Raw genomic sequence first — 23,828 nt, 5'->3', positions numbered from 1 at the left:
CACATTGAATTTATAAACTTTGACATGGAGACATCTTTGTCCCTAACTCTTTCCTTTAGGTTATTATCGCACCGAGAGAGATAAGGGCACACAGTATGAACTCTTTTTTAAGAAAGCAGACCTTATGGAATATAGACATGTGACCCTCTTCCGCCCTTTTGGACCTCTCATGAAAGTGAAGAGCGAGATGATTGACATTACTAGATCAATTATTAATATCATTGTGCCACTTGCTGAAAGAACTGAAGCATTTGTGCAGTTCATGCAGAACTTCAGGTAACTCTCAGGGCTTAATGATTTGGCTAAGCACTCCTAAAAAAATCACATTTCATGCAGATTTACTTAATTTATCTTCACTGAGTGTGATTACTTAGAATTACAGAGTAATTTTATAGGCTTTGGGTAATCTTAGTTTTTGATATTCTCTTTTTTTAAAGCATGTATAATGTGTTATTGACAGTTTAAACTTTGAAGTAAATTGAGAGTGACAACTATTAGAAACTACATTTGATGACCTTTATAATTGTGTGTGAGTTCATTTTAGGATGAGTTGAATTTTTAAAAATAACTTTATTGAGGCATAATTTACATACAATAAAACCCACATATTTTAAGGATACCGGTTTCGTGACTTTTGACAAACCTGTACACTCATAATTGCTTTCCCAATCAACATATAGGACATTGCTATTTCTCCATAAAATTCCCTTGAGAACAATTGGAATTTTAAAATTGAAATAAATTTTAGAAATATAAACATTTAACTAAAAATGAGAGCGTTACTCCATCTTGAGAAGCAGAGATTTTAACAATTTTTAAAGGAATTTTTTCCTTTTTTGGTCATTAAATTTGGATATTTTAAAATGCTGAAGTGTTAAAAAATTAAGTATGTATTAGGGTAGCTATTTGAGGAAAGTTTTACCTTTTTGTTTTAATTTAACAGTTGCCATGTTTTTAATATTTTAACATGCTAGTTTTGATTCTTTATAATCTCAGTCTTTATTCTCATATTGAAATCATTGGATTTAAAAGTTAATGCTGTTCTGTAGCAGACTATCTAGAAATCGTGCTTCCAAATGAGTTTTGCCTGTTTGAAATAGCTCACTTGAGATCTGATTTTCTAAAGCATTTTTTACTGCTTTTCTTGGAATTGCTTTCAGATGCTACATTATTCTTTACAGTAAGTAATCTCAGCCATGACAAATATTTATTCCTTGATGATAGGTATAATTTCTGGAATTAGCCAGTCTAAAGACAAAATAACTCTTGACCAACAACTTGAATATTTATTTGGTTTTGAACTGATTAGACTTCTTTCCTTGAGTAGCTTGTAATTTGCTTCTGAAGGCAATACCAAAGCAAAAGTTCCAAAAATATTTTGAAATATGGCAACTCCCATGGACCTCCAAGGGCTATATTCATGTGCTTATGTTGTTATTCGTTTGCTCTGATGCCTTTAATAATTCAGCAATATTACCACTTTTATATTTACTTAAAGCTTCATGCAGTGTCATTCTATATGAGTAATGCCTCATTTGTTTTGTTAAAGCTCCATGTGATTGCTTTCTGAATGAGTAGTGCCTTATATATTTTTTTGAATGAACTTTATTTTTCAATTCTGTTAGGGATGTGTGTATTCATCAGGACAAGAGAATTCATCTCACAGTGGTATATTTTGGTAAAGAAGGACTATCTAAAGTCAAGTCTATCCTAGAATCTGTCACAAGGTTGGTGAGCCATGTCCAAATTGAAGTCCTTGATATATAACATAAGAAGAATGAGAATTTCACATATTTAATGAGTTAATTTTTAATAGCTGCTATTTAAAAGTTGGCTGAGCACATGAGTGGTGGTGCTAATAAGTTCCTCATTTCACCCCTCAGTTCACTCATGCAACTCTAAACAATTCATCTTCCCTGTTCTCTTGGCAGACAGCCTGGCATTATCCGGGCCCTCTCACTCTGTGGCCCGCCCACCTTCTGTTTATTTGCCTCCATTTATTACTTCTTCATTCCCTTCTGTTAGACTCTTCCCCTTTCTCTAAATCTAATCCCTGCACTTTGATACCATCTCCTGAGCTTTTCTCTCACTTGTCACCTTTCTTTCCATTTTCCCAAGTTCCTTCTTCTTGCCCTGCAAATGATGCTTAGGTCTCTCCTGTCCTTAAGCCACCACCAACTGACTCTGTAGTACCCAGTAGCTACTGGTAAGTTTCTGTCCTTTCATAGCTACACCTCACAGAGCAATAGTTCTCTAATCAGGCAACTCATATAGTACCTGGCACATAGTAGGTACTCAGAGGTTTGAATGAATGAATTAGTAATTCCTTAATACTCTGTTATTAATTCTATAGCTTTTCAGCCTTTTCATCTCTAAGTTATGGGCCCAAAGTTATGACCTAACTGCCAAATTCAACCTTTTCTCTGTCATCGTCTTTGATCGCTTTTTTACATTTGATGCCTAACCAGTACTTCCTTCTTGACACGTTCCTCTGATGTTTGTAAAATGTATATATTTTGTAAATGTAAATATGTTACAATGTAAGATATTAGGTTGATTGTCTTTTTGGACCAAGCCAACTCTGTATCCTTTTACCTGCTTCTTTACCTTTCTGCTAGTTGTGGCCATTCCCTAAGAGTCCAGATTTGGCCGGCCATTCTTCTCGAATCGTTCAGCTAACATTCCTTGAGTCCCACCAACTATGTTCCAGGTACACTGCTCGGGAGTCTGACTGGGGTGGTTGGAATAGATGGGCACAGAAGAGGGTGTTACAGTCCCTCCCCTGAAGGGACTCTCACAGCACATGTGTAAAAAACAAATATTGTCTTTTCTTCCCCCTACACACTAGCTGCTTCTCCTGGTGGCCCTCTTTCAGTTCAGACTAAGACCATTCTCATGATCCCCTGGGCTTAATGTCTGAGAGCTAGCATCTTTCATTCTTTACCTCTAGTCAGTTCCTGTTTACTGCACAGGACCTCTTCCCTGTCCTCTCCTTGCTGCTGCCACCACCCTAACCCAGGTTCCGCCTCCCTTCATTTCTTTCCTTCTCTTCCCTCTTTACCATTTTCAGGTCACCCACTAAGTGCCAGGCACTTACACTGTTATTACTGAAGCTGTCCCTGAATTAATCAAGACTCCTCTGTGGCACATGATGGAAACCCCTCTTGAACTTGCTTAAGGAAACTGGGAGTGTTATGGAAGAATCTTGGATAGCTCCCAAACTAAAGGGATTATTACAGCCAAATTTGGGGAAGAAAACCAAAACAGCTTTGATATCTTAGGGACTGGAACCAGAGACTTGAATACCATGAAAATTCTCTTGTTGTCTTCTTGTCTGTTTTTCTCTGCATGTTGACTTCATTCTCCTGTTGCAGATTGGCTTCTTCCACATGTGAGGTATATGGCTGTTGGCGGCTTTGGGCTCACATCTTCTCAGCTTTGCCATCAGAGAGGAAAGAGCTTTCTCCCAGATCCAGTTGAGAAAAGCCCAGGGAAGGAGTTTTGCCCACTCTTGAGCCGGTCACTATGGCCAGGTGGGGTGGGGGTATTGTGATTGGCCCAGCTTGAGTCTGGTCCCCGCCCCTAGGAAATTACTGTGGTTGGGGTATTCTATGATTAGTTCCTCCACCAGGTGCTGGGAGTGTGAGGTGGTAATCAGCAGTTTTGCCAAAAGAAGGGAGAGATTTATATCCCATGAGAAGGGCAGTATGGCCATTCAGAGCATGTGGAGCCCACTCTATAAACTATTTGAGCCTTTGCTTCCATCTCTCCATTCCCCATTCTATACTGTTATAAGGAGTAATCTTCCTAAAATGTCCCTTTTTGATCTGGCCATACCGTAGCGCAGCAGTTCTCCAACTTTAACATCAGAGTCACCTGGAGTGACTTGTCCCAAGAGAGACACAGATGCTCAGCATCACCCCTAGTATCTGATTCAGGGATCTGAGGTGGGGCCCAAGAATTTGCATTTCTAATGCTTTCCCAGGGGAGGCTGATGCTGTGGGTGTAGGGACTTTACAATGAGAACCACTACCCTGGCAGAAAAACTCCTCCTTGCCTCGAGGACACCGACCAACTTCTTTAACTTCTAACAGAAGGCACTCCTCAGTCTGACCCTTTTCTGGTCTTCTCTCATTGTTCCCATTTTAGGATCCCTTTGTTCTAATCCAGTTTGTCTAATCCCTGTTCTCTAAAATGCTTTCTACTTTCTTACCTCTTTGCCTTTGAGAATAATTAATTGGAATAACCTTTAAACTCACTACTGAATTCAGGAATTTAATCAAGGCATAACTTAAATTCTGCTTCTAACATCTCTAGTCTCTAACTACTCTCAGACAAAAGCAATCTTTTTTCTCAGAACTGCTGTTCATTCATTCATTCAGCAAATATTTATTGAACTCCTACTCTTTGAGGAGGTGCACTGTATCCACAGTAATGAACAAAACATAATCCCTGCTCTCCTGGAGTTTACATTCCAATGGGAGGAGACACTCGAACAAACATGTCTGGTGGTGCTGAGGAAAGCAAAGCTGGGCAGGGGGATAAAGATTAAAGAGAAGGAGGTCGGGGCAACTTCACAAATGGTACGAGGGGGATCCCTCTGATAAGGGGACATGTGAGCAAAGATCCGAAAAACATAAGAGCACTCTTTGAATGTACCATTCATATGAAATGCACTGTTTATTACCAAACATGGCCATTTTTCCATGAGTATATTTCTTATCTCCCCAATAAGTTTTTAAGATCCTGAAGGGCAGTGACCCCTTAACACTTTTTAAACTCACACCACCAGCATGTTGCCTCAGATATGGGCATTTAGTAATATCTGTTCCTGATGATGATCATACATGTAAATCTGATGATTTCCTTTCCCTGTATGACTGTAGAACCAAAATAAAAAAATACTTGAAGTATAAAACATATTTTGTAAGTCTTGTTGAAAGAAGAGAGTTGTTAATCTTTAAGTGGGACTTATCCTTTGTTGTATATGCTTTCCTCCTAGTGAGTCTAACTTTCACAATTACACTTTGGTCTCATTGAATGAAGAATTTAATCGTGGACGAGGACTAAATGTGGGTGCCAGAGCTTGGGACAAGGGAGAGGTCTTGATGTTTTTCTGTGATGTTGATATATATTTCTCAGCCGAATTCCTTAACAGCTGCCGGTTAAATGCTGAGCCAGGTGCGTAAAATGTTGGTAGATGAGCTGAGTGTAGAAATTTAGAACAGTATCAGCACGTCCCATATTTTGAATCCAGTTAATTATGTTTTCTTAAAGTTATAATAGGCATGCTTTAACTGGAATATTAAGCAGAAAAGTGAAAATTTGCCTCTGTGCAGTTCATACCCCTGTTCTCTTGTGGCCAAATTCCATTGCCAAAATTTGAATCCAAATAAACAAAAGCAAAGAAAATGTCTTAAAATTGACAAGGAGGAAGCAGCACTTATCAGAAAAAGAGCCAAGCAGACAACGTGGAGTGTGTGAGAGAAGCACTCTACCTCAGGCAGGTGATGCCAACACAGAGGCACACACACATGAAGAAACAGATACAGACGGTGCTTGGCACCCATACTATGTATTTGGGGATCATTTACTATACTTTGCTTTATGTTGTAGGTATTTTTTGAAAATGTATGAGCAAATGACATTTTTATAACTTAAATCTTATTTTAATGTGAAAAGGAAGTTTTCTGTGCCAAAAATAATCCTCTAGTAAATGTTTTTTTGTGTAGAACTATTCATATTATGCAAATTATTACCCTACTAATTATTTTCATGAGGGATAATTGTCAGGAACTCTTTGAGCACCTAGTGAATAAATGAGGGTTAGGTTTACTTTTGTTGCACCAGACAGTATGAAGTTCACAATGTGGAAGTTGAGGGAAACATATTTGCTCAATGTAAAAGAAATACATTGTCACTGAGAATTGAACGTCCATCCCTAAGTGAGTTTTAACAAAGGTGAGATGAGCATCTAGTAGCGATCTTGTAATAGAAAGGCTGCCACATTGCCACAGGTACTTGGCATTCATATTATCATGTCTGACTGAGGCCAGTCTTAGCAAGGAGTTCTCTGTGGAGGGGAGATGGGCTCCTGAGTCTTTACAGGTACCTTCACTGCTTCAATTTGAATACTAATGACAAGATTTTCTGCAGAGTCTGTTAGATCAGGTTTTTTTAACTCTTCTCAACTTTTCCAAATCTTACCAAATCTATCTGCAGTTCTGTATTTTAATTATTCTGTACAAATCTGTTCATTGTACGTATTCTTTGGATTTAGTGTTTCTATGATTCATTTCGAAGGGTGGATTTAACAGATGTTTCTAAGTTCTTGGTGATTGTCAGAGGTTAACCTACATCTGTCACTGCTAATTTGATGAAATGAGTAATAAATAGCTCACTGAGCAAACACCTTTGTGTCTCTCCAAAGTCAAGGGGAGTAAATGTGTGTTACACCCCTTAGTCTGTTTTTTAGTCTATTTTAGGTTATAACTTTGTAGCTTGGCCTACTGATATGTTATAAAATCATCATTATGTTCATCAAATCACCATGATGTTTGGTAGCCTGAAAATGGACAAAATACAATATTGATAAAGTCATCATATATGACCAAAGAAATATCAGTATTAAATATTGACAACGCAGTACTGATCAGTCTTTCGTTTTATGACTTCATTGTGTGATATAACCATATATTTTAATTTATAGGTAAAAAGGTGTTTTACCCTGTGGTGTTCAGTCTTTACAACCCTGCCATTGTTTATGCCAGTCAGGATGTGCCACCACCTGTGGAGCAACAGCTGGTAAGACTCATTGTCAGTTACGGAAGGCCACAAAGCTCCTTGCTAGGTTCCTTTATGTTTGTTTCACAAGTAGAAAAGAAAGTTTCAATAAAAAACTGTAGTTTTTTTTTTTTAAGATTTTATTTATTTATTTATTTATTTATTTATTTATTTGAGAATGAGTACAAGCAGGGGGAGCAGCAGAGAGAGCGGGAGAAGCAGGCTCCCCGCTGAGCAGGGAGCCCGATTCGGGGTTCAATCCCAGGACCCCAAGGTCATGACCTGAGGCAAAGACAGACATTTAACAGACTGAGCCACCCAGGAGCCCCAAAAACCTGTAGTTATTGTAAACACATTTTCATAGTATCATAGTATCCCATAAGATGCTTTCCCACTTACTGTTTTAGAATTAAATATCATTCTAGAGGGGGAAGGAAAAATTAAGGCCACAGAGAAGACTTAAAGTTCTAGACTATGAAGATTTTACAGTCACTTCTGCCAGTGTATTTTCAGTAATACTAAAAATAAATTTTAATTTTAAAAACCTTATTAACTAGAAATTAAAACTACAAAATAAGGAATAATATTCTGTGGGAAATTACTTAAAAAGTCATGGAGTGGGAATGCCACGTAACAACTTACAGTTATTGATAGTTATAAGTTTTTTTTATTTTAAATAAACATATTATGTTGGAATAATTTAGATTTACAGAAAAGTTGGAAAGATAGTATAGAGCGTTGCTGTACTTCACCCAGTTTTCCCTCAGATTAATATCTTACGTAATGATTTGTCAAAATTAGAAATTAATGTTGGCAAGTTACTGCTAACTACACTATAGATTAGGATTTCGCCAGTTTTTCTACTAATGTCCTTTTCCTGTTCCAGGTTCCAGTCCAGAATACTATATTGCACTTAGTCTAAGGCTAAAAGTCTTAGTCTTTTATTGTTAATATTAAATAAAAATGGAAACAACTAAGAAGTCAATTTAAGATGTTAAAAAAATGAATAACTGAGGAAAGAAATAAAGGCAGAAATTAATGAACCAAAAATAATAGTTTGACTAATATATAGGAGCTTATTCTTTATGTACAAAAAAATTTTTTAACCAAAGTGAGCAGATTTGGAGTAAAAAGGAAAATACAACTGAGAGAAATCAATTTTATATGGTACATTTTAAAAATAATAAATAAAAGATTTGAGAATTTATAAACTATTAACACAAGCAAAGTTTGTGTTAGCATTTTATAAATAGAAGAGATGGAAGCTCTAAAAAGACTAAGAACTACTTAAAAAATTAGAACAGTTACCAAAAAAATTACCCTGCAGGTGCATAGGTATGATGTTTTACTGGTGAGTTTTTCCAAACTTTCGAAGAACAGGTTAAATTAGTACCACATGATCTACTTAATAAATTTTATGAAGCCAACATTATCTTCAGATTAACACCTGGCAAAGTGTCTATATACACACACCCCTCGACCTTATCTGTAGGCCAGTATTACTTAGGAGTATAGACACAAATGGGATCAAAATGGAGAACCAAGTACCCACATTTGCCTTATCTAACACTAAATCCTTTGTAAAAGTGAATTACTAAAAAGAAAAAAGTGTATTAGCATTGGAAAATGAGAGAAGTACCGTTGGTAGAAAATTTTGAGAAATTTATGTAAGATGGCAGTAGTTGGCATAGGATTGAGAGAGGAAAGAAGAATCTGAACATGTTCAGAAGAACACAAGATGGGGCTGCTCTGTATCCTCTGAGCTCAATAGAAGACAGAGAGTGGTGGAGTACATATTTTCTGGGCGTGTGCTAAGAAACAGGCATCACAGGGATTGGACTGCAGGCTGCGGCAGTGTGTGTGGTCCCTGGAACAAGAAAGGCAGTGTAGGGTTTTGGGAATATTGAGTTGTAGGTTGGATAGGGAGCCCCGGGCTCTGAAAAGGAGCTGCTGCTGGCACATTGTGCCCAAGACCACATTCGGCCCCTCTTCCACTATTACTGGAGATAGGCCCCTGTAATCATAGCTAACAGCCAAGGGTTTTTGAACAATGATTTTTTTTTTTTAAGTATGCTCCACGCCCAGTTTGGAACCCAACACAGGGCTTGAACTCAAGACTCTGAGATCAAGACCTGAGCTGAGATCAAGAGTTGGACGCTTAACTGACTGAGCCACCCAGGCGCCCCTGAACAATGATTTTTGAAACAAAAATCAGTAGCAGTTAACCGAGAGTAGCCAAACCAACACTACGAAAGAGAGGCACCAAATTTTAATAAACAGAAAAGATAACACATGAGAATATGAATACAGAGTGAAAACAACTTTAAGATAAATATGTCTTTAGAGAGAGAAAACATTAAATTCATATGACCAGATTTGTTGCTGAAAAAGTTCAACTTGGAAATTGTGAAAATCTGAAACTCACTAAATGGGCTGAATAGTGGAATGGTCACAGTTGAAACAAACTTGTAAACTAGAAGACCAGCCACCTGGGCACACAAAGACCAAGAGATAATGTGAGAGAAAAAATGAGACATGAGGAACCACTCAAGAAGCTCCCAAAATTGTTAATAGGAGTTCCAGAAGGGAGAGAAAAGAGAGAACAGACAGTGGAGGAAATAGAAGAAAACTTCGAAGAGCTAAGGAAAGACAAGTCTGGCATTTGAGAATTTGTCTACAAAGGAGTACGAATCAGATTGGCATTTGCCGCCTTTTTGATGATATTGGTGCTAGAAGACAATAAAACAATACCTTGAATGTTGTGAGAGAAATAACTTTAATTCTGTAACATTTGACCTATTTGAGGGCAAAATAGATATTGTTGAATATTTAAGGACTCAAAGTTTACTTCTTACAGACCTCCTCAGCAGAATGAGAAATGAACCCATTTGAAAGAAGACCTGAGAATAAAACAGTAGTCACCACCACCAAAACCCCAGTAAAACTTTTGTTTAAATAATTGTTGATGAGACACATAATAAAAAAGAAATGAATAGCAATTGGGGATTTAAAATTCAAAGGGTACACACAAATGTGTATTACCTAGCTCTGTCCCTTGAGAGGACCTAGAAGCAGTAATACGGTAAGAGTAACAAGCATACACAGCTCCCAGATCTTAGTGCAGGGACAGGAAATCAAGGAGCCTGAAGCTCCAGAAAGGAAGGCAGTACTCAAAAAAAAAAAGGATGAGGGTGTGTCAAAGGGACATAGGAGCCTGAAAGAACTCCTCCCAATGGCAAAGTTGGAACAATTTGAGCAACAAAATAAATAACATAGTACTGGATTGCAACCCCAAGCATAAAATAAATATCCATGAGTCCATACTGATATAAATTAGCGAGTGAATAAATAATAATAATAAACTGATTAGATAAGAGTAGATAAGGGAGAAAAGCTAAATCTTTGCTACAGAATTACAAATAACTTATGTTGATACTTTCTTTTCCAGTAGGTGGAGCTAGGTGACTCACTTCTAAAGAATTGAGTATGGAAAGAGAACTTTTCAGTGGAGAAACCTGGCAGACACCACCTTAAGCCAAGTAATGAAGGTTAACATTACCAGCGTTACTATGCACCCCTGATTTGATATAGCAAAAAGGGCATTTCACTTCTGTGGCCTTCCTTCCAAAAACCTAATCATGAGAAACACTTCAGACAAACCCAGATTGAGGGGTATTCCACAAAATACCCCACCAATACTCAAAAGTGTCAAGGTCAAAGGTGCCTAGCTGGCTCAATTGGAAGAGCACGCGACTCTTGATATCAGGGTTGTGAGTTTGAGCCTCACGGTGGGTGTAGGTATTACTAAAAAAATAATAATAAACTTAAAAAAGTGTCAAGATCATCAAAAACAGGGAAGACTGAGAAATTATGACAGTTTCTCAGGAGACCAAGGAGACATAACAAATAAATGCAATGTGGTACCTTGGACTGGATCCTGGAACAGAAAAAAGGATATTAAAGGAAAAATTGCATCCAAATAAAGTCTAAAATTTAGTTAATAGTGGGGCACCTGGGTGGCTTCGTCAGTTAAGCATCTGCCTTCAGCTCAGGTCATGATCCCAGGGTACTGGGATTGAGTCCCGCATTGGGCTCCTTGCTCAGCAAAGAGTCTCCTTCTCCCTCTCCCTCATGCATGTTCTCTCTCTCTCTCTCTCCCTCTCAAATAAATAAAATCTTTAAAAATAAATGAATAAAATAAAATTTAGTTAATAGTAATATACTAGTGTTGGTTTCTTAGTTTTTATAAATGTACCACAACAATGTAAGATAATAACATTTAGGGAAAGTTAAAACTAGGTGAGAAGTATATGGGAACTCTCTTTACTATGCAACTTTTCTGTAAATCTAAAATTACTCCAAAATAAAAAATTTATTTATAAAAAAAATTACTTGGTAAACAAAGTGCTAAATGGAGTCAATATGTGAGGGTGAAGAGGAATGTAAAAGCATGCTAATATTCTTGTCTGGTTTGGGAGGATGTGGGAGAAGAATGATTTGAATGTGGGTTCATTCTAGATGTTACACACAAAAGTTTAAATACTTCCACTTCAAGTTGTAGTTTCACTACTTTGTAACCTTTGCAAGTTACCCTTTCTAAACTTCAATCACCCCACTTAAAACAACACAAAAACTTGCTCTCCTTAATGTGTAATAAACAGGAAATACACCAATAGAAAAAAAAGCCTAAAAGAAGGTAATAATTCACAATAAAGATATTTAAATAACCAGCCTTACTAAGAATAAATTAAAACAACAGTGCAATACTTTTTTGCTGCTGAAAATCAGTTTTTAAAACAGCCATGCAAGTGAGGCTGGTGGGGTGGGAGTTCTTCCATCCATGCTGGTTGTGTAGGAATGCAGGCAAGCTTTCTGGGTCTGGAGTTTTCAAACCGGTTCATCCCTCTGATCCAGTAATCTCCACTCCCAGGAGTCTCTCCTGAGGAAACAGAACCATAGAGCAGCAATACATATAATAATATTGACAACATTGGAAGCAAGTAAAACTCTAGTAATAAAATAATAAATTGAATTACAGTACATATGATGGTGAATATGTAACAGGAGGAAAATGTTCATGAAATGTAGATATATACAGCAGTGTAAATGTAGAGGAAAATATAATGTTTAAAAAGGGGGAATTATATATGTATTTTCAATGATATTTTAATGCTAATAATAGCTAATTTTTTATCCACCCTTTTCTTTTGTAAGGTACTGTTCTGGTTTTCATACATGTTAACTCATTTAATCCTCCTTACACCTCTGAGGTATATGCTATTATTACCCCTATTTTATAGATGAGGACACAGCCATATGGTGGTTGAGTGCCTGCCCAGACGCACAGCGGGCAAGGATGGGGCCAGGAGCCAGGGCAGTGTGTCTCCATTCTTATCCACTGCACAAACTGCCTCTGTTATCTTAATTCATCCAATAGGGTTCATTCTATGCCAGCCACTATTCACTATTCACTACCCAGCACCTAGAACTGTATAGACATGGTTATTGTTCACAAGAATCTTTATTCTGGTAGGAAGAGACAGAAGATAAAGTCAATTAATAAATACCATACAGATCATTAAAACAGGCTGAGTTGTGAAAAGTGATTAGGTGTTTCTGTGGTGTGTTTAGTCAGAAAGGCCTTTCTGAGATGAGGCTGTTGGAGAGGACATCCAAATAACAGGAAAGAACCTGCTACCTAGTGACTGGGGAAAGGCAGTTCCAGGCAGAAGGAACAGCTAATGGGTTTCCTAAGGTGGCTAGAACACAGTGGGCAACAGGGCACAAAGCTGGGCCAGTCATGTGGAGTTATAAGGAGTTTAAATTTAGGCTACATGTGATAGAAAACCTTGGGAGGGTTTTGATTCTGTGGAGAATGGATGGTGTGTGGCTCCAGCTGCAAATAGCTAGTTAGGCTTTTGCAGTGCACCAGGGAGGTGACCCGTGGCTTGGGTAAGGATGGTAATTGTGGAGAAAGTTTGGGATATGATTTGGCTGACAGAACTTGCTGGTGGATTAGATGTGAGGAATGAAAGACAGGAAGGGCAGAACGAGAGATCAGGGATTCAACTTGAGCATGGTTGTGTATGTTGTGTATTAGACCTCCAAGGGAAGGTGTCAAGTTGCCAAATGGATTTGTGAACCTGGCAGCCTGTGAAGGGCTGGGGGCTGGAGATGTAGGTTATGTGTGGATAGCTGCATCCCCCAGGTGCTTAAGAGAGGGACAGATAAAAATGCAATAAAATATTAACATTTAGGGATTATAGACAGTGGAAATGTGTTGGTTTAAAAATCAAAACTAATGACTCCTTTCCCCAAGTGTGATAATATTTGGAGATTTTTTTTTAAAGAAACTAAGTTATAAAGGAGGTCTTGATATTTGTAAAATCAGAGTTGTCGTAGGGTAGAAATGTCAGAGTGAGTGTTTTATTTGCGCACGGGGGGTGGGGGGTGAGGAGGAGTGTTTTGTTTTAATACTTTGCACCAGGATTATGTTTTGACTAAGGAGATAAGAATATTGGAACCTGTTTTGCCACAGAAATTATGCCTCTATAAATTTATTTCGTTTGACAAATGTTTATTGAAAGCTTACCATGTGCCTTGCATTGTTCTGGTGCTCTGGATATAGCAGTGATCAAAATCAACAAAAAGTCCTGCCCTCCAGGAGCTTTACATTCTAGAAGGGGAAAAAGCCCTCCCCTGCAAAAAAAAGGAAAATGCATACCTCTTTTATTAGCTCCAACTTAAGTTGAGTCCTCAGGGCTACCTTGTTCTTCTGTTTTTCAGCCAATTCTCCCATTACCTACAGCAGCTTTTTCAGACTCTTCTTCCCACTCCTCTCAAGATTTGCCTCCTCTACAGACCTGTATATTCCCTTCATTCCTGCTATCTGCAGTAATTTCCATGTGGCTGCCTTACAGATCACTCACATTCATTATGCTCAGCACCCAGCTTTGCATCGTTCAGCTCTGGGCCTTTTCCTCAGTGCCCCCACTCTTGGGGGATGGCACTATCACATACCCATTAGTCAGGACAGCAGCCTGCTGTCGCCCTTGGTTGATCCTTCCCTCTCACCCCAACTCCTGCCCATTCAGTCACTTCCTGACTTCTATCAATTCTTTGTCCTCAATCTTTTTTTTTACCCCCATGCAATTTTTTCTTTCTGAATATATCATGATATTCTAAACCACCAGCTTCCCAGTCCCAGATTATAACTGTTGCCTCTTAACCAGCCTCTGAGCCTCCCTTCTTGTCTCCTCTTATATCTCTTCTCTATACTCTAGCCAGAGTGATCTTTCAAAAATGTTACCTGATCACATTACTCCTTCTGCCTTGACTCTTCAGAGAATTTCCATTGCTAGTAGGATAGAGCCAAAATATGTGACCAGGTATCCCGTTCTCTCTGATGTGGCCCCATGGGTCTCTTAGACCAGGGGTCATCAGTCTGTGACCTGCTGGCCAAACAGCCTACTGCCTAGTTTTCTATGGCCCATGAATGAAGAATGGTTGAAAAATATTTTCAAAATAATTTTCATGGCATATGAAAATTATATGAAATACAAATTTCAGCAGCCATAAAGTTTATTGGAACACAGCATGCTGTGCAGAACTTAGGTTCTGCAGAGCCCAAAATATTTACTGCCTATTCTTTTGCAGAAGTTTGCTGAGCTCTGGCCTACATTTGTGGGCACCTCTACTCTGTCTCTAATGTGGTCCCACCATCCTTCACCCACAGTGCTCTCTCTGATCTCGTCTTTGCACAACCTGTTCTTTTGTCTAGAACTTTCCCCCAGCACATCTTTCACTTGACTAACTCCTGCTTATCTCTCAGATCCTAGTTCCAACTTCTTTTCTCAGAGGAGGCTGTCTTAGAACCTTGCACTTTGGATGAAGTAACTCGCTCCTTTCTGTCATCCTTCTCATATCCGCATCCTCATGTCTCTCCTTACCCAACTCCAACTCTATAGTCAGTCATTATCCACAGCCTCCTTGCTATACTCACTTTCATCCCTCACCCCATCCAGTGTTTTCTCTTAGAACCCCAGCCCGGGCGCCTGGGTGGCTCAGATGGTTATGCGTCTGCTTTTGGCTCAGGTCATGATCCCAGGGTCTTGGGATCGAGTCCCGCATCGGGCTCCCTGCTCAGGGGGAAGCCTGCTTCTCCCTCTGCCTCTCTCTCTCTCTCTGTCTCTTATGAATAAATAAATAAAATCTTTAAAAAAAAAAAAGAACCCCAGTCTGGTTAAGGGCAACTCTTACCCAGGCCCCTGAGCAGTGGAACAGGGAGGGTAAGAAATACACAGCCCCACTATAGGGCCACTGCTTTAAAAACATGACTACAGACCTCAGGTTCCGCAGCTGCCCTGACATCTGCATCTGACCGTAGTCTGCCCACTGTCCAACCTGCAAGCCAGCCACACTGTCCTGCAACCCAGCACCCCTCACTACTCCTTACTCTCCACAAACCTTGCTTCGTATTTCACTTAGAATAAAGAAGTATTCAGACATTTCACTTCCTTATTCTATCATGAGACCCATCAGCCTCTCCATTCCCAGTGGAGGAACTGCGCACGTCCTTTCATAAGGCCAGCCTGTTCTTTTCTCTTGAACTAGAGCTCATCCCTCGTGCCTAAACAAGGACTCCCCTCCAGCCAGCCATCATGCTCTCCTATCCTAACATTATGCTTCTTCTAGATCATTACCATATGCATACAAAAACACTGTAATAATTATCTTTTAAAAAATATTAATAGCCCTTTCTTGTCCGCAGGACCTCATTCCTCTGCTCTTGCCCTTGTTTTTTCTGCTCTTGACCCACTCGTTCCCTTCCTGCCTCATAGCCATCATACATGTTACCCTCTTTGCCTGGAATGATCTCCTTTAGATATTTCACAGCTCACTTCAATATTTCATTAGGGTCCCTGCTCAAACATTATCTCCTCAGACCCCGTATGGCCATTATGTCCAAAATAGGCTTTCTTTCTCTCATGCTCTCCCCTTGTCCTACTACATTTTTCTTCCTAGCATGTATATTACCACCTGAGATATATATTTATTTATTTGCTATTTTTTCATCAAAACAGAGGCTCTGTGATGGCAGAGACTTTGTCATCTCTATCCACTGCTGTGTCCCAGCTCTCAGTACTATGTCTGATGGATTAAAACTCTTGCTAAATGCATGAATAAAATAAAGAAGGTTTATCAGACTTCAACTTTTACTTGATTCTGGGGCTGTATATCACCAAAGCCCTGATTTTCTTTTTCTTTCTCTGTTTGGACTTCAGTGGTGACAGTTTCATTTTAAAGCTTGTTTCCCTTGTGGTAGAAAAAGACTGTAGCAGTTCCAAGCTTCACATCTACACCCTACACCAGGAGTTGGCAAACTTATTCTGTAAAGAGCCGCATAGAAAATATTTTGGCTTTGCGGGCCATATAGTTAAATCCCTATTGCAACTACTCAGCTATGCCACTGTACCATGAAATATACATAGGCAGGTTATAAACAAATGAGTGTGGCTATATTCCAATAAAATTATTTTCAAAAACAGGCGGCAGGCCACATTTAGCCTGGAGGCTGTAGTTTGCTGACTCCTGCCTTACACCATCCAAAAAAAAGCAAGTGTCTTTTCTAGTAGCTCTCTCAGAGGAATGAAGGGGCTTTGTTTTCCAGAGTTCCCAACGACCCTCCCCTTTTACCATGTTGGCCTGAATTTTGTCTACTTCCCATTAGTGAATCAATTCCTACAATAAGTGGGTGACACTGTGCCACTGGTAGAGAGTAATCATGGTCTAATCTAAAGGTACAGGTGGAAGGAGCTTCCCTGAAGCTCATGGGCTACATGGGGCTGGGTAATTACCAGAGCAAAACTGTATACAGTCAGGTAAGGGCCAAGGGTAGGCACCTTATAAGGTCTATGTAGAAGTAATTACAGTGTATTATAGTATGAGTTTGTGCAACAGTTATCCTCCCAGAATGGAATGTAAGCTCCTTGAGCTCAGGCACCATACTGTTTATTAGTAACATCAGCTTGCACCTTGTACAGGCCTTAAGTTAAATTGAATGTGGCTAGAACCCTTTGCTGATGGAGAGTACTGTATTTTTGTTGGTTTTGTAAGGATTTAATCATGTGAATGCTTGTGATCCATTGTCAGTCACATAAATGACAGGAAAAATTATTTGGAAAGTATTTTAATTTTTTTCATTGTTGATTGAAACTTCTTCTAGTTCTTAAGGGATTAAATTGAATTTTTTTTTTTTTTTTAACCAAAGGTTCACAAAAAAGATTCTGGCTTTTGGCGAGATTTTGGCTTTGGAATGACTTGTCAGTATCGATCAGATTTCCTGACCATTGGTAAGTATACCTTACATTGAAGGATAGGGCTGTACATATTTACTGTAGTGCCTTATGGCATTTTTCTCAAAGGTCTCAGAATCGAGTGTTTTCCTATTAAATTATGAATGAAATAGCTAAAAAGAGGTATCTGGAGGTGTGAAAGGCAAAGTAAGTTTATAATTAATGTCTCTAAGTAGCAAAAATGAGATCATAAATAAAAAAAGTAAAATAGACCATTTACTTGTTTATTTAAAATCAAAACACTAGTTTTTAAAAAACATCTGTTTGGCTTGTTACCAATTATTTGCAGTTGTTTTGAATACTCTTACGAAAGATCTCTACATAACTTTGGTGTTGTGCTCATGGATTGTTACATCTGGAAATAATGTTAGATTACCTAGTCTAAGGGCTTTTGCATTTTTTTATTTAGAGATGAAACCCCCTTTAATTTTCTATTGAACTGTTATGAAAATACTAGTATTTAAAACAAATGAAATGACAGCTGATCTTTCTACCTCTGGTTGAAGTTGGAGTGGGGGACTTGGAGTCATTGGCTTAGTCATCCACTCCTTGAAGCCAGAATGACCCTGAAGAATCAGGTCTAAGCCTCCTGCCCCACTCTAGCTTCAGCCTTACCTAGCAAAAAATACATTTTCAGAGTACAGTTTAAGAAAGCAGGCTGAGGGGCGCCCAGGTGGCTCAGTCGGTTAAGTGGCTGCCTTTGGCTCAGGTCATGATCCCAGGGTCCTGGGATCAAGCCCGTGTTGGGCTCCCTGCTCAGCAGAGAGCCTGCTTCTCCCTCTCCCTCTGCCCCTCCTCCCCACTTGTTCTCTCTCTCTCTTTTAAATAAATAAAATCTTTAAAAAAAAAAAAAAAAGAAAGCAGGCTGAAACCAGATTCCATGTCTCCTGATCAGTCAGTGGCTACATTTCCACAGTATATAAGAATATATTTTAGGTGGTGGGTATTGAGGAGGGCACATTCTGCATGGAGCACTGGGTGTTATGCACAAACAATGAATCATGGAACACTTCATCTAAAACTAAGGATGTCATGTATGGGGATTAACATAAGAATAAAAATTAAAAAAAAGTATATTTTATATATTTATGCGTGTGTGTATATACACACACATACACATCTATATATACACATGCATATATTTGTATATATGTTTTATATTTTATAATAGAATATATTTTGTGGGGACGCCTGGGTGGCTCAGTCGGTTAAGCGTCTGCCTTCGGCTCAGGTCATGATCCCAGGGTCCTGGGATGGAGTCCCACATCAGGCTCTCTGCTCAGCGGGGATCCTGCTTCTGCCTGCTTCTCCCTCTGCCTGCCACTCCCCCTGCTTGTGCTCACGCTCTCTGTCAAATAAAGAAATAATCTTAAAAAAATATATATATATATATTTTGTGTACTTTTTAGGTCCATCTTACATTCATTTTTATAATCAGCCACTTATTTTGGAAATTCCTCCACCTTGTCTCTTTATCATTGTAACATTTGAATCATGGAAACAGCAAATAGCAATAAAAGGACTATTAAGTGAAACTAATGCCCTTTTCCCTGATTTCTGGCTTAATAAAACAGCAGGGATACATCACTGCCTTCTAATCTGTGTATTTCTCACTGCTCCTTTCTCATGATTTTCTCCTCATACTCCTATTTGGTATGTGTCGGTATAGCTAATGGTGTCCCACATTTCTCTGAGACTGTTCATTTTTCATTATTTTTTTTCTCTCCATTCTTTGGATTGCATAATTTCAATTGATCTGTCTTCAAGTTTGCTGATTCTTTGTTAGTTCAGATCTACTGTTGAGCTGCTCTAATCAGTTTTTCATTTGCATTGTCCTTTTTAACTCCAGAATTTCCATTTGGTTCTTTTTATATATATAATTTCTGTCTCCTCATTAATATTCTCTGTTTGATGAGACATTGTCATCTTGCCTTCTGTTACTTCTTTAAGCATGATTTCTTTTAATTCTTTAAACATATTTATAATGGTTTTGAAAAATTTGAAAAATTTGTAAAAACTGACATCTGGGCCCTCTCACAGACAGTTTCTGTGGCCTACTTTTTCTGGTATATGGGTCACACTTTTCTGTTTCTTTACATGGCTCATAATTTCTTTCTTGAAAACTGGACATTTTAGGTAATATATTGTGGCAAGTCTGGATATTGATTACCCCCTGACTCCCGGGTTTGTTTTTTGTTCTGTTTTTTGCTTGCTTGTTTATTGACTTGGCTTTACTATTTTAGTGAATTTTATCTCCCCATTCCCCAGCAATAGGTCACTCCTTAGGGCATGTGCACAGTCACCCTGGGATGATATGGATTTAGTAGGGCTCTCTTTTAAAAAAAAATTTATTTGAGGGGCGCCTGGGTGGCTCAGTCGTTAAGCGTCTGCCTTCGGCTCAGGTCATGATCCCAGGGTCCTGGGATCGAGCCCCACATCGGGCTCCCTGCTCAGCGGGAAGCCTGCTTCTCCCTCTCCCACTCCCCCTGCTTGTGTTCCCTCTCTTGCTGTGTCTCTCTCTGTCAAATAAATAATAATAAAAAATAAAAATAAAAAAATAAATAAAAATTTATTTGAGAGAAAGAGAGCAGGAGCAGGGGGAGGGGCAGAGGAGAGAAAGAAGCAGACTCCCTGCTGAGCATGGAGCCCAACTCAGAGATGGATCCCAAGACCCCAGGATCACAACCTGAGCCGAAGTCAGGTGCTCAACCAACTGAGCCACCCAGGCACCCCTAGTAGGGCTTTTACTGTCTCTGTGCCTCTGTTGGTAACACTCCCACCTGTTAGGCTCCACTCATTGCTCTCTTGTTTTTGACAATGCTCTGGGGCATAAACTGCTCCACAGTCTGACCCAATTAAATTGAACCCTATTGCAAGGTAGTTTTTGAGGCACATCTTTGAGTTTTGTTCAGACCTCAGTAAGGTTCTTATCTGTCTCTTTCCCTGTTTCTCTCCAGTAAACTAGCCGGCCTACATTTTAGCTTATTGCTCTAATGGAGCTATCAGCCTTCTCTTAATTGCTTATCACCAAAATCTCCATTATTTTCAAGAGCCCCCTTAGGCTTAAATTTCTGCACACTGTTTCAAATAAAGTCAGTTCCTCTGGGAAGAGCTTCGAAGCAGTTTGTTCTTCTGCACTGGCTCCTCCCCTGGGAAGAATCGCTGAGCCTTGTCTGGAGCTGGGGATGGAGATAGTGGCACACTTCTCTCAGAGTAACACCCCTGCGTTATGAGTAGGACATGGGGTGGAGGGTCAGGGGTCCCACTCCCTTCTGGGGTGTGTCCTCTACCTTATGACTATGGGCTGGATGAGAAAGGGAGCCCCTGGCCTCTCAGCAGCACTTGTTTGGAATTTGGCCTCTTTCATTTTGGGGCTTCTGTTCCTTTCTTTCCTCTCCTTCTGATATTCCCATTAAACATATGTTATACCTTTTGTATACAGTTCTTAGAAATTCTGTTCTGATCTGGCTCCCGCCACCCAAGTCCTCTTTGTTTTTGCCTTTTCAGTTTTGGAAGTTTCTATTGACATGTCCTCAAGCTCAGAGATTTCTTTCCTCAGCCTATACAAAGGCATTCTTCCTTTGTTACATTGTTTATCTTTAGCATTTCTTTTTCATTCTTTCTTAGAATCTGTCACTCTCTGCTTACATTACCCATCTGTTCTTACTTGTCTACTTTTCTGTTAGAGCCCCTAGCATATCAGTTATAGTCGTTTTAAATTCCCAGGCTGATAATTTCAGTACCCCTGCCATATCTGAGTCTGGTTCTGACGCTCACTCTGTGTCTTCAATCTGTTTTTTGTCTTTTAGTATGCCTCATTTTTTCTTCATAGCTGAATATGATGTATTGGGCAAAGGAAACTGCAGTAAATAAGCCTTTAGTAATCGGTGGTGAGGTGTGGGGAAAGAAGAAGCATTCTGTAGTCCTGTGATTAGGTCTCAGTCCTTTAGTGAGATTATGTATCTGGACCGTTAATTTCACAAGTGTTTCTCAGACACTGCCACCAACTTTAGGTGGGACAGGATGGCTAGAGTGGGCTGGAGTTGGGTATGTCCTTCCCCCAGGTAGGTTTGACTCTAGTAAAATAGTTTCTCCTGAGAGCAGGCCTTCTTAAGAAGAATAAAGTGCGGGCACCTGGGTGGCTCAGTCGGTTAAGCGGCTGCCTTTGGCTCAGGTCATGATCCCAGGGTCCTGGGATCAAGTCCCACATCAGACTCCCTGCTCGGTGGGGAGCCTGCTTCCCCCTCTCTCTCTTCCTGCCACTCCCCCTGCTTGTGCTCTCTCTCTTTCTCTGTCAAATGAATAAATTAAACTTTAAAAAAAAGAAGAAGAAAGTGCTCTGGCATGTTTCAGAATGATTATGTTCCCACTGCCCCTGCTGAAAGCACTAGGGGATTTTGCTCCAGTCTTCACAGTGAGAACCTGCTAGAGCTCCTAAAGGTAAAACTCACACAATTGTAGGGACCCTCCTATGACTGCCCCTCCCCCAGAGTTTTCAACTCTCATACTTGGCCCACTAAACCTCTAGCCATTAATCATCTATAGTTCAGATTTTTTTTTCCTACCCCAGTACTGGTTCCCCTAGAGATTTCTAGTGGTGGGTTTCTTTTTTTTTTTATTCTTATGTTAATCCCCATACATTACATCATTAGTTTTAGATGTAGTGTTCCGTGATTCATTGTTTGTGCATAACACCCAGTGCTCCATGCAGAATGTGCCCTCCTCAATACCCACCACCAGGGTAACCCATCCTCCCACCCCCTCGCCTCTAGAACCCTCAGTTTGTTTTTCAGAGTCCATCGTCTCTCATAGTTCGTCTACCCCTCCGATTTCCCCCGCTTCATTCTTCCCCTCCTGCTACCTTCTTCTTCTTCTTTTTTTTTTTTTCTTAACATATATTGCATTATTTGTTTCAGAGGTACAGATCTGAGATTCAACAGTCTTGCACAATTCACAGCGCTTACCAGAGCACATACCCTCCCCAGTGTCTATCACCCAGTCACCCCATCCTTCCCACCCCACCCCCCACTCCAGCAACCCTCAGTTTGTTTCCTGAGATTAAGAATTCCTCATATCAGTGAGATCATATGATACATGTCTTTCTCTGTTTGACTTATTTTGCTCAACATAATACCCTCCAGTTCCATCCACGTTGTTGCAAATGGCAAGATCTCATTCCTTTTGATGGCTGCATAATATTCCATTGTATATATATATATATATATATATCTAGTTGTGGGTTTCTGCTCTAATAGTTGTGATTCTGTGTTCTCTCCAATTTGGAGGTGGCAGTTTGCTCTGTGACCTTATTTCTCTGAGGGATCTGTTTATTTTTCAGTTTGTTTGGTTTTTTACTTGTTGTTAGGATGATATGACTTCTAAGCTCTGTATATGCGGGACCAGAAACTGGAAGTCCCCCATTTATTTTAAGTATCTACACCATCTTTAATATTTGAAGACCTTATGTCTACAAAGAAGAAAAACCAATATGTATTAGACATAGCATTTAGTAAAGCTGTAACTACTTAAGGTAATATTTTTCAGAGATCTCAGGATTGTTGTCATGCTGTAAGTATGAAACTAAGTGGCATATAATTATTAGAAGACATAATTGGTAAACCTAGCTCTTAATTGAAGAATTAATTTGTTCTCAGTTTTTAAGAATCTTTGCTGATTCTTCAAAAAAATTCCAAATGGTTTGTGTTCTCTATGCTTCTTTAGAAAGTTTGTTGTTAGATGAATGGATAAAGAAGATGTGGTACATATATATACAATGGAATATTATGCAGCCATCAAAAAAATGAAATCTTGCCATTTGCAATGACATGGATGGAACTAGAGGGTATTATGCTAAGCGAAATAAGTCAATCAGAGAAAGACAAGTATATGATCTCACTGATATGAGGGATTTGAGAAACAAGACAGAGGATCATAGGGGAAGGGAGGGAAAAATGAAACAAGACTAAACCAGAGAGGGAGACAAGCCATAAGAGACTCGATCTCAGGAAACAAACTGAGATTTGCTAGAGTGGAGGGGGGTGGGAGGGATGGGGTGGCTGGGTGATGGACATTGGGGAGGGTATGTGCTATGGGGAGTGCTGTGAATTGTGTAAGACTGATGAATCACAGACCTGTACCCCTGAAACAAATAATACATTATATGTTAATTTAAAAAAAGTTTGTTGTTCAGCTTAAGCCAATTTGAAAATAGTCTCAACTTTATCTCCCATTTCATGTGTTCACCCAGTCCAGTAAGCCATTTGCCCCATCACTCCATCAGAATTGTTCTAGTAGGTAAGGTTATAAGTGACATATATGTTGCCAGGTCTATTTGTTGTTTTTGTTTTTTTGTTTTTAAGTTCTTTATTGAGCAGCATACACTTGACCATTTCTTCCTGAAGACACTTTTTTCACTTGACTACTCTGATAGCTCATTCTCCGAAATTTTCTCCATCCTCTGGGGCTATTTTTCAGTCTCTTGCTGATTCATCTTTCTCTGCGTGTTTAACCTGTAGATATTGGTATTGCTTAGCGTCTAGATCTGGGTCCTATTTTCTTTCTAAACTCCTTCAGTAATTTCATCCATTCCTGTGGCTTTAAATCACCTGTGTGCCCATTCTCAAATGTAGATGTTCAGCCTAGCCATTTCTTCTGTTTTCTCCTCTGGAAAGTTGTCTGTGACCCAGAAAA

General features: G+C 39.3%; 1 protein-coding gene across 2 annotated transcripts in view; it reads left to right on the top strand.

Annotated features, from left to right (window-relative positions):
- CSGALNACT2 (chondroitin sulfate N-acetylgalactosaminyltransferase 2) overlaps nucleotides 1-23,828 on the top strand; it is a 45,550-nt gene that overhangs the window by 19,376 nt on the left and 2,346 nt on the right. The window contains exons 3-7 of one of the 2 annotated variants that reach the window (XM_021700063.2): nucleotides 60-276; nucleotides 1,626-1,727; nucleotides 5,003-5,181; nucleotides 6,710-6,804; nucleotides 17,054-17,135. In XM_021700063.2, coding sequence (XP_021555738.1) covers nucleotides 60-276; nucleotides 1,626-1,727; nucleotides 5,003-5,181; nucleotides 6,710-6,804; nucleotides 17,054-17,135 — 675 coding nt within the window. Of the gene's footprint in view, nucleotides 1-59; nucleotides 277-1,625; nucleotides 1,728-2,618; nucleotides 2,694-5,002; nucleotides 5,182-6,709; nucleotides 6,805-17,053; nucleotides 17,136-23,828 lie in introns of those variants that run through there. The other variant, XM_021700065.1, reaches the window with a different exon arrangement.

Source organism: Neomonachus schauinslandi, chromosome 6 (genome assembly GCF_002201575.2).
Source record: "Neomonachus schauinslandi chromosome 6, ASM220157v2, whole genome shotgun sequence".
Classification (NCBI taxonomy): Eukaryota; Metazoa; Chordata; class Mammalia; order Carnivora; family Phocidae; genus Neomonachus; species Neomonachus schauinslandi.
This window is presented reverse-complemented; position numbering and strand designations above follow the sequence as displayed.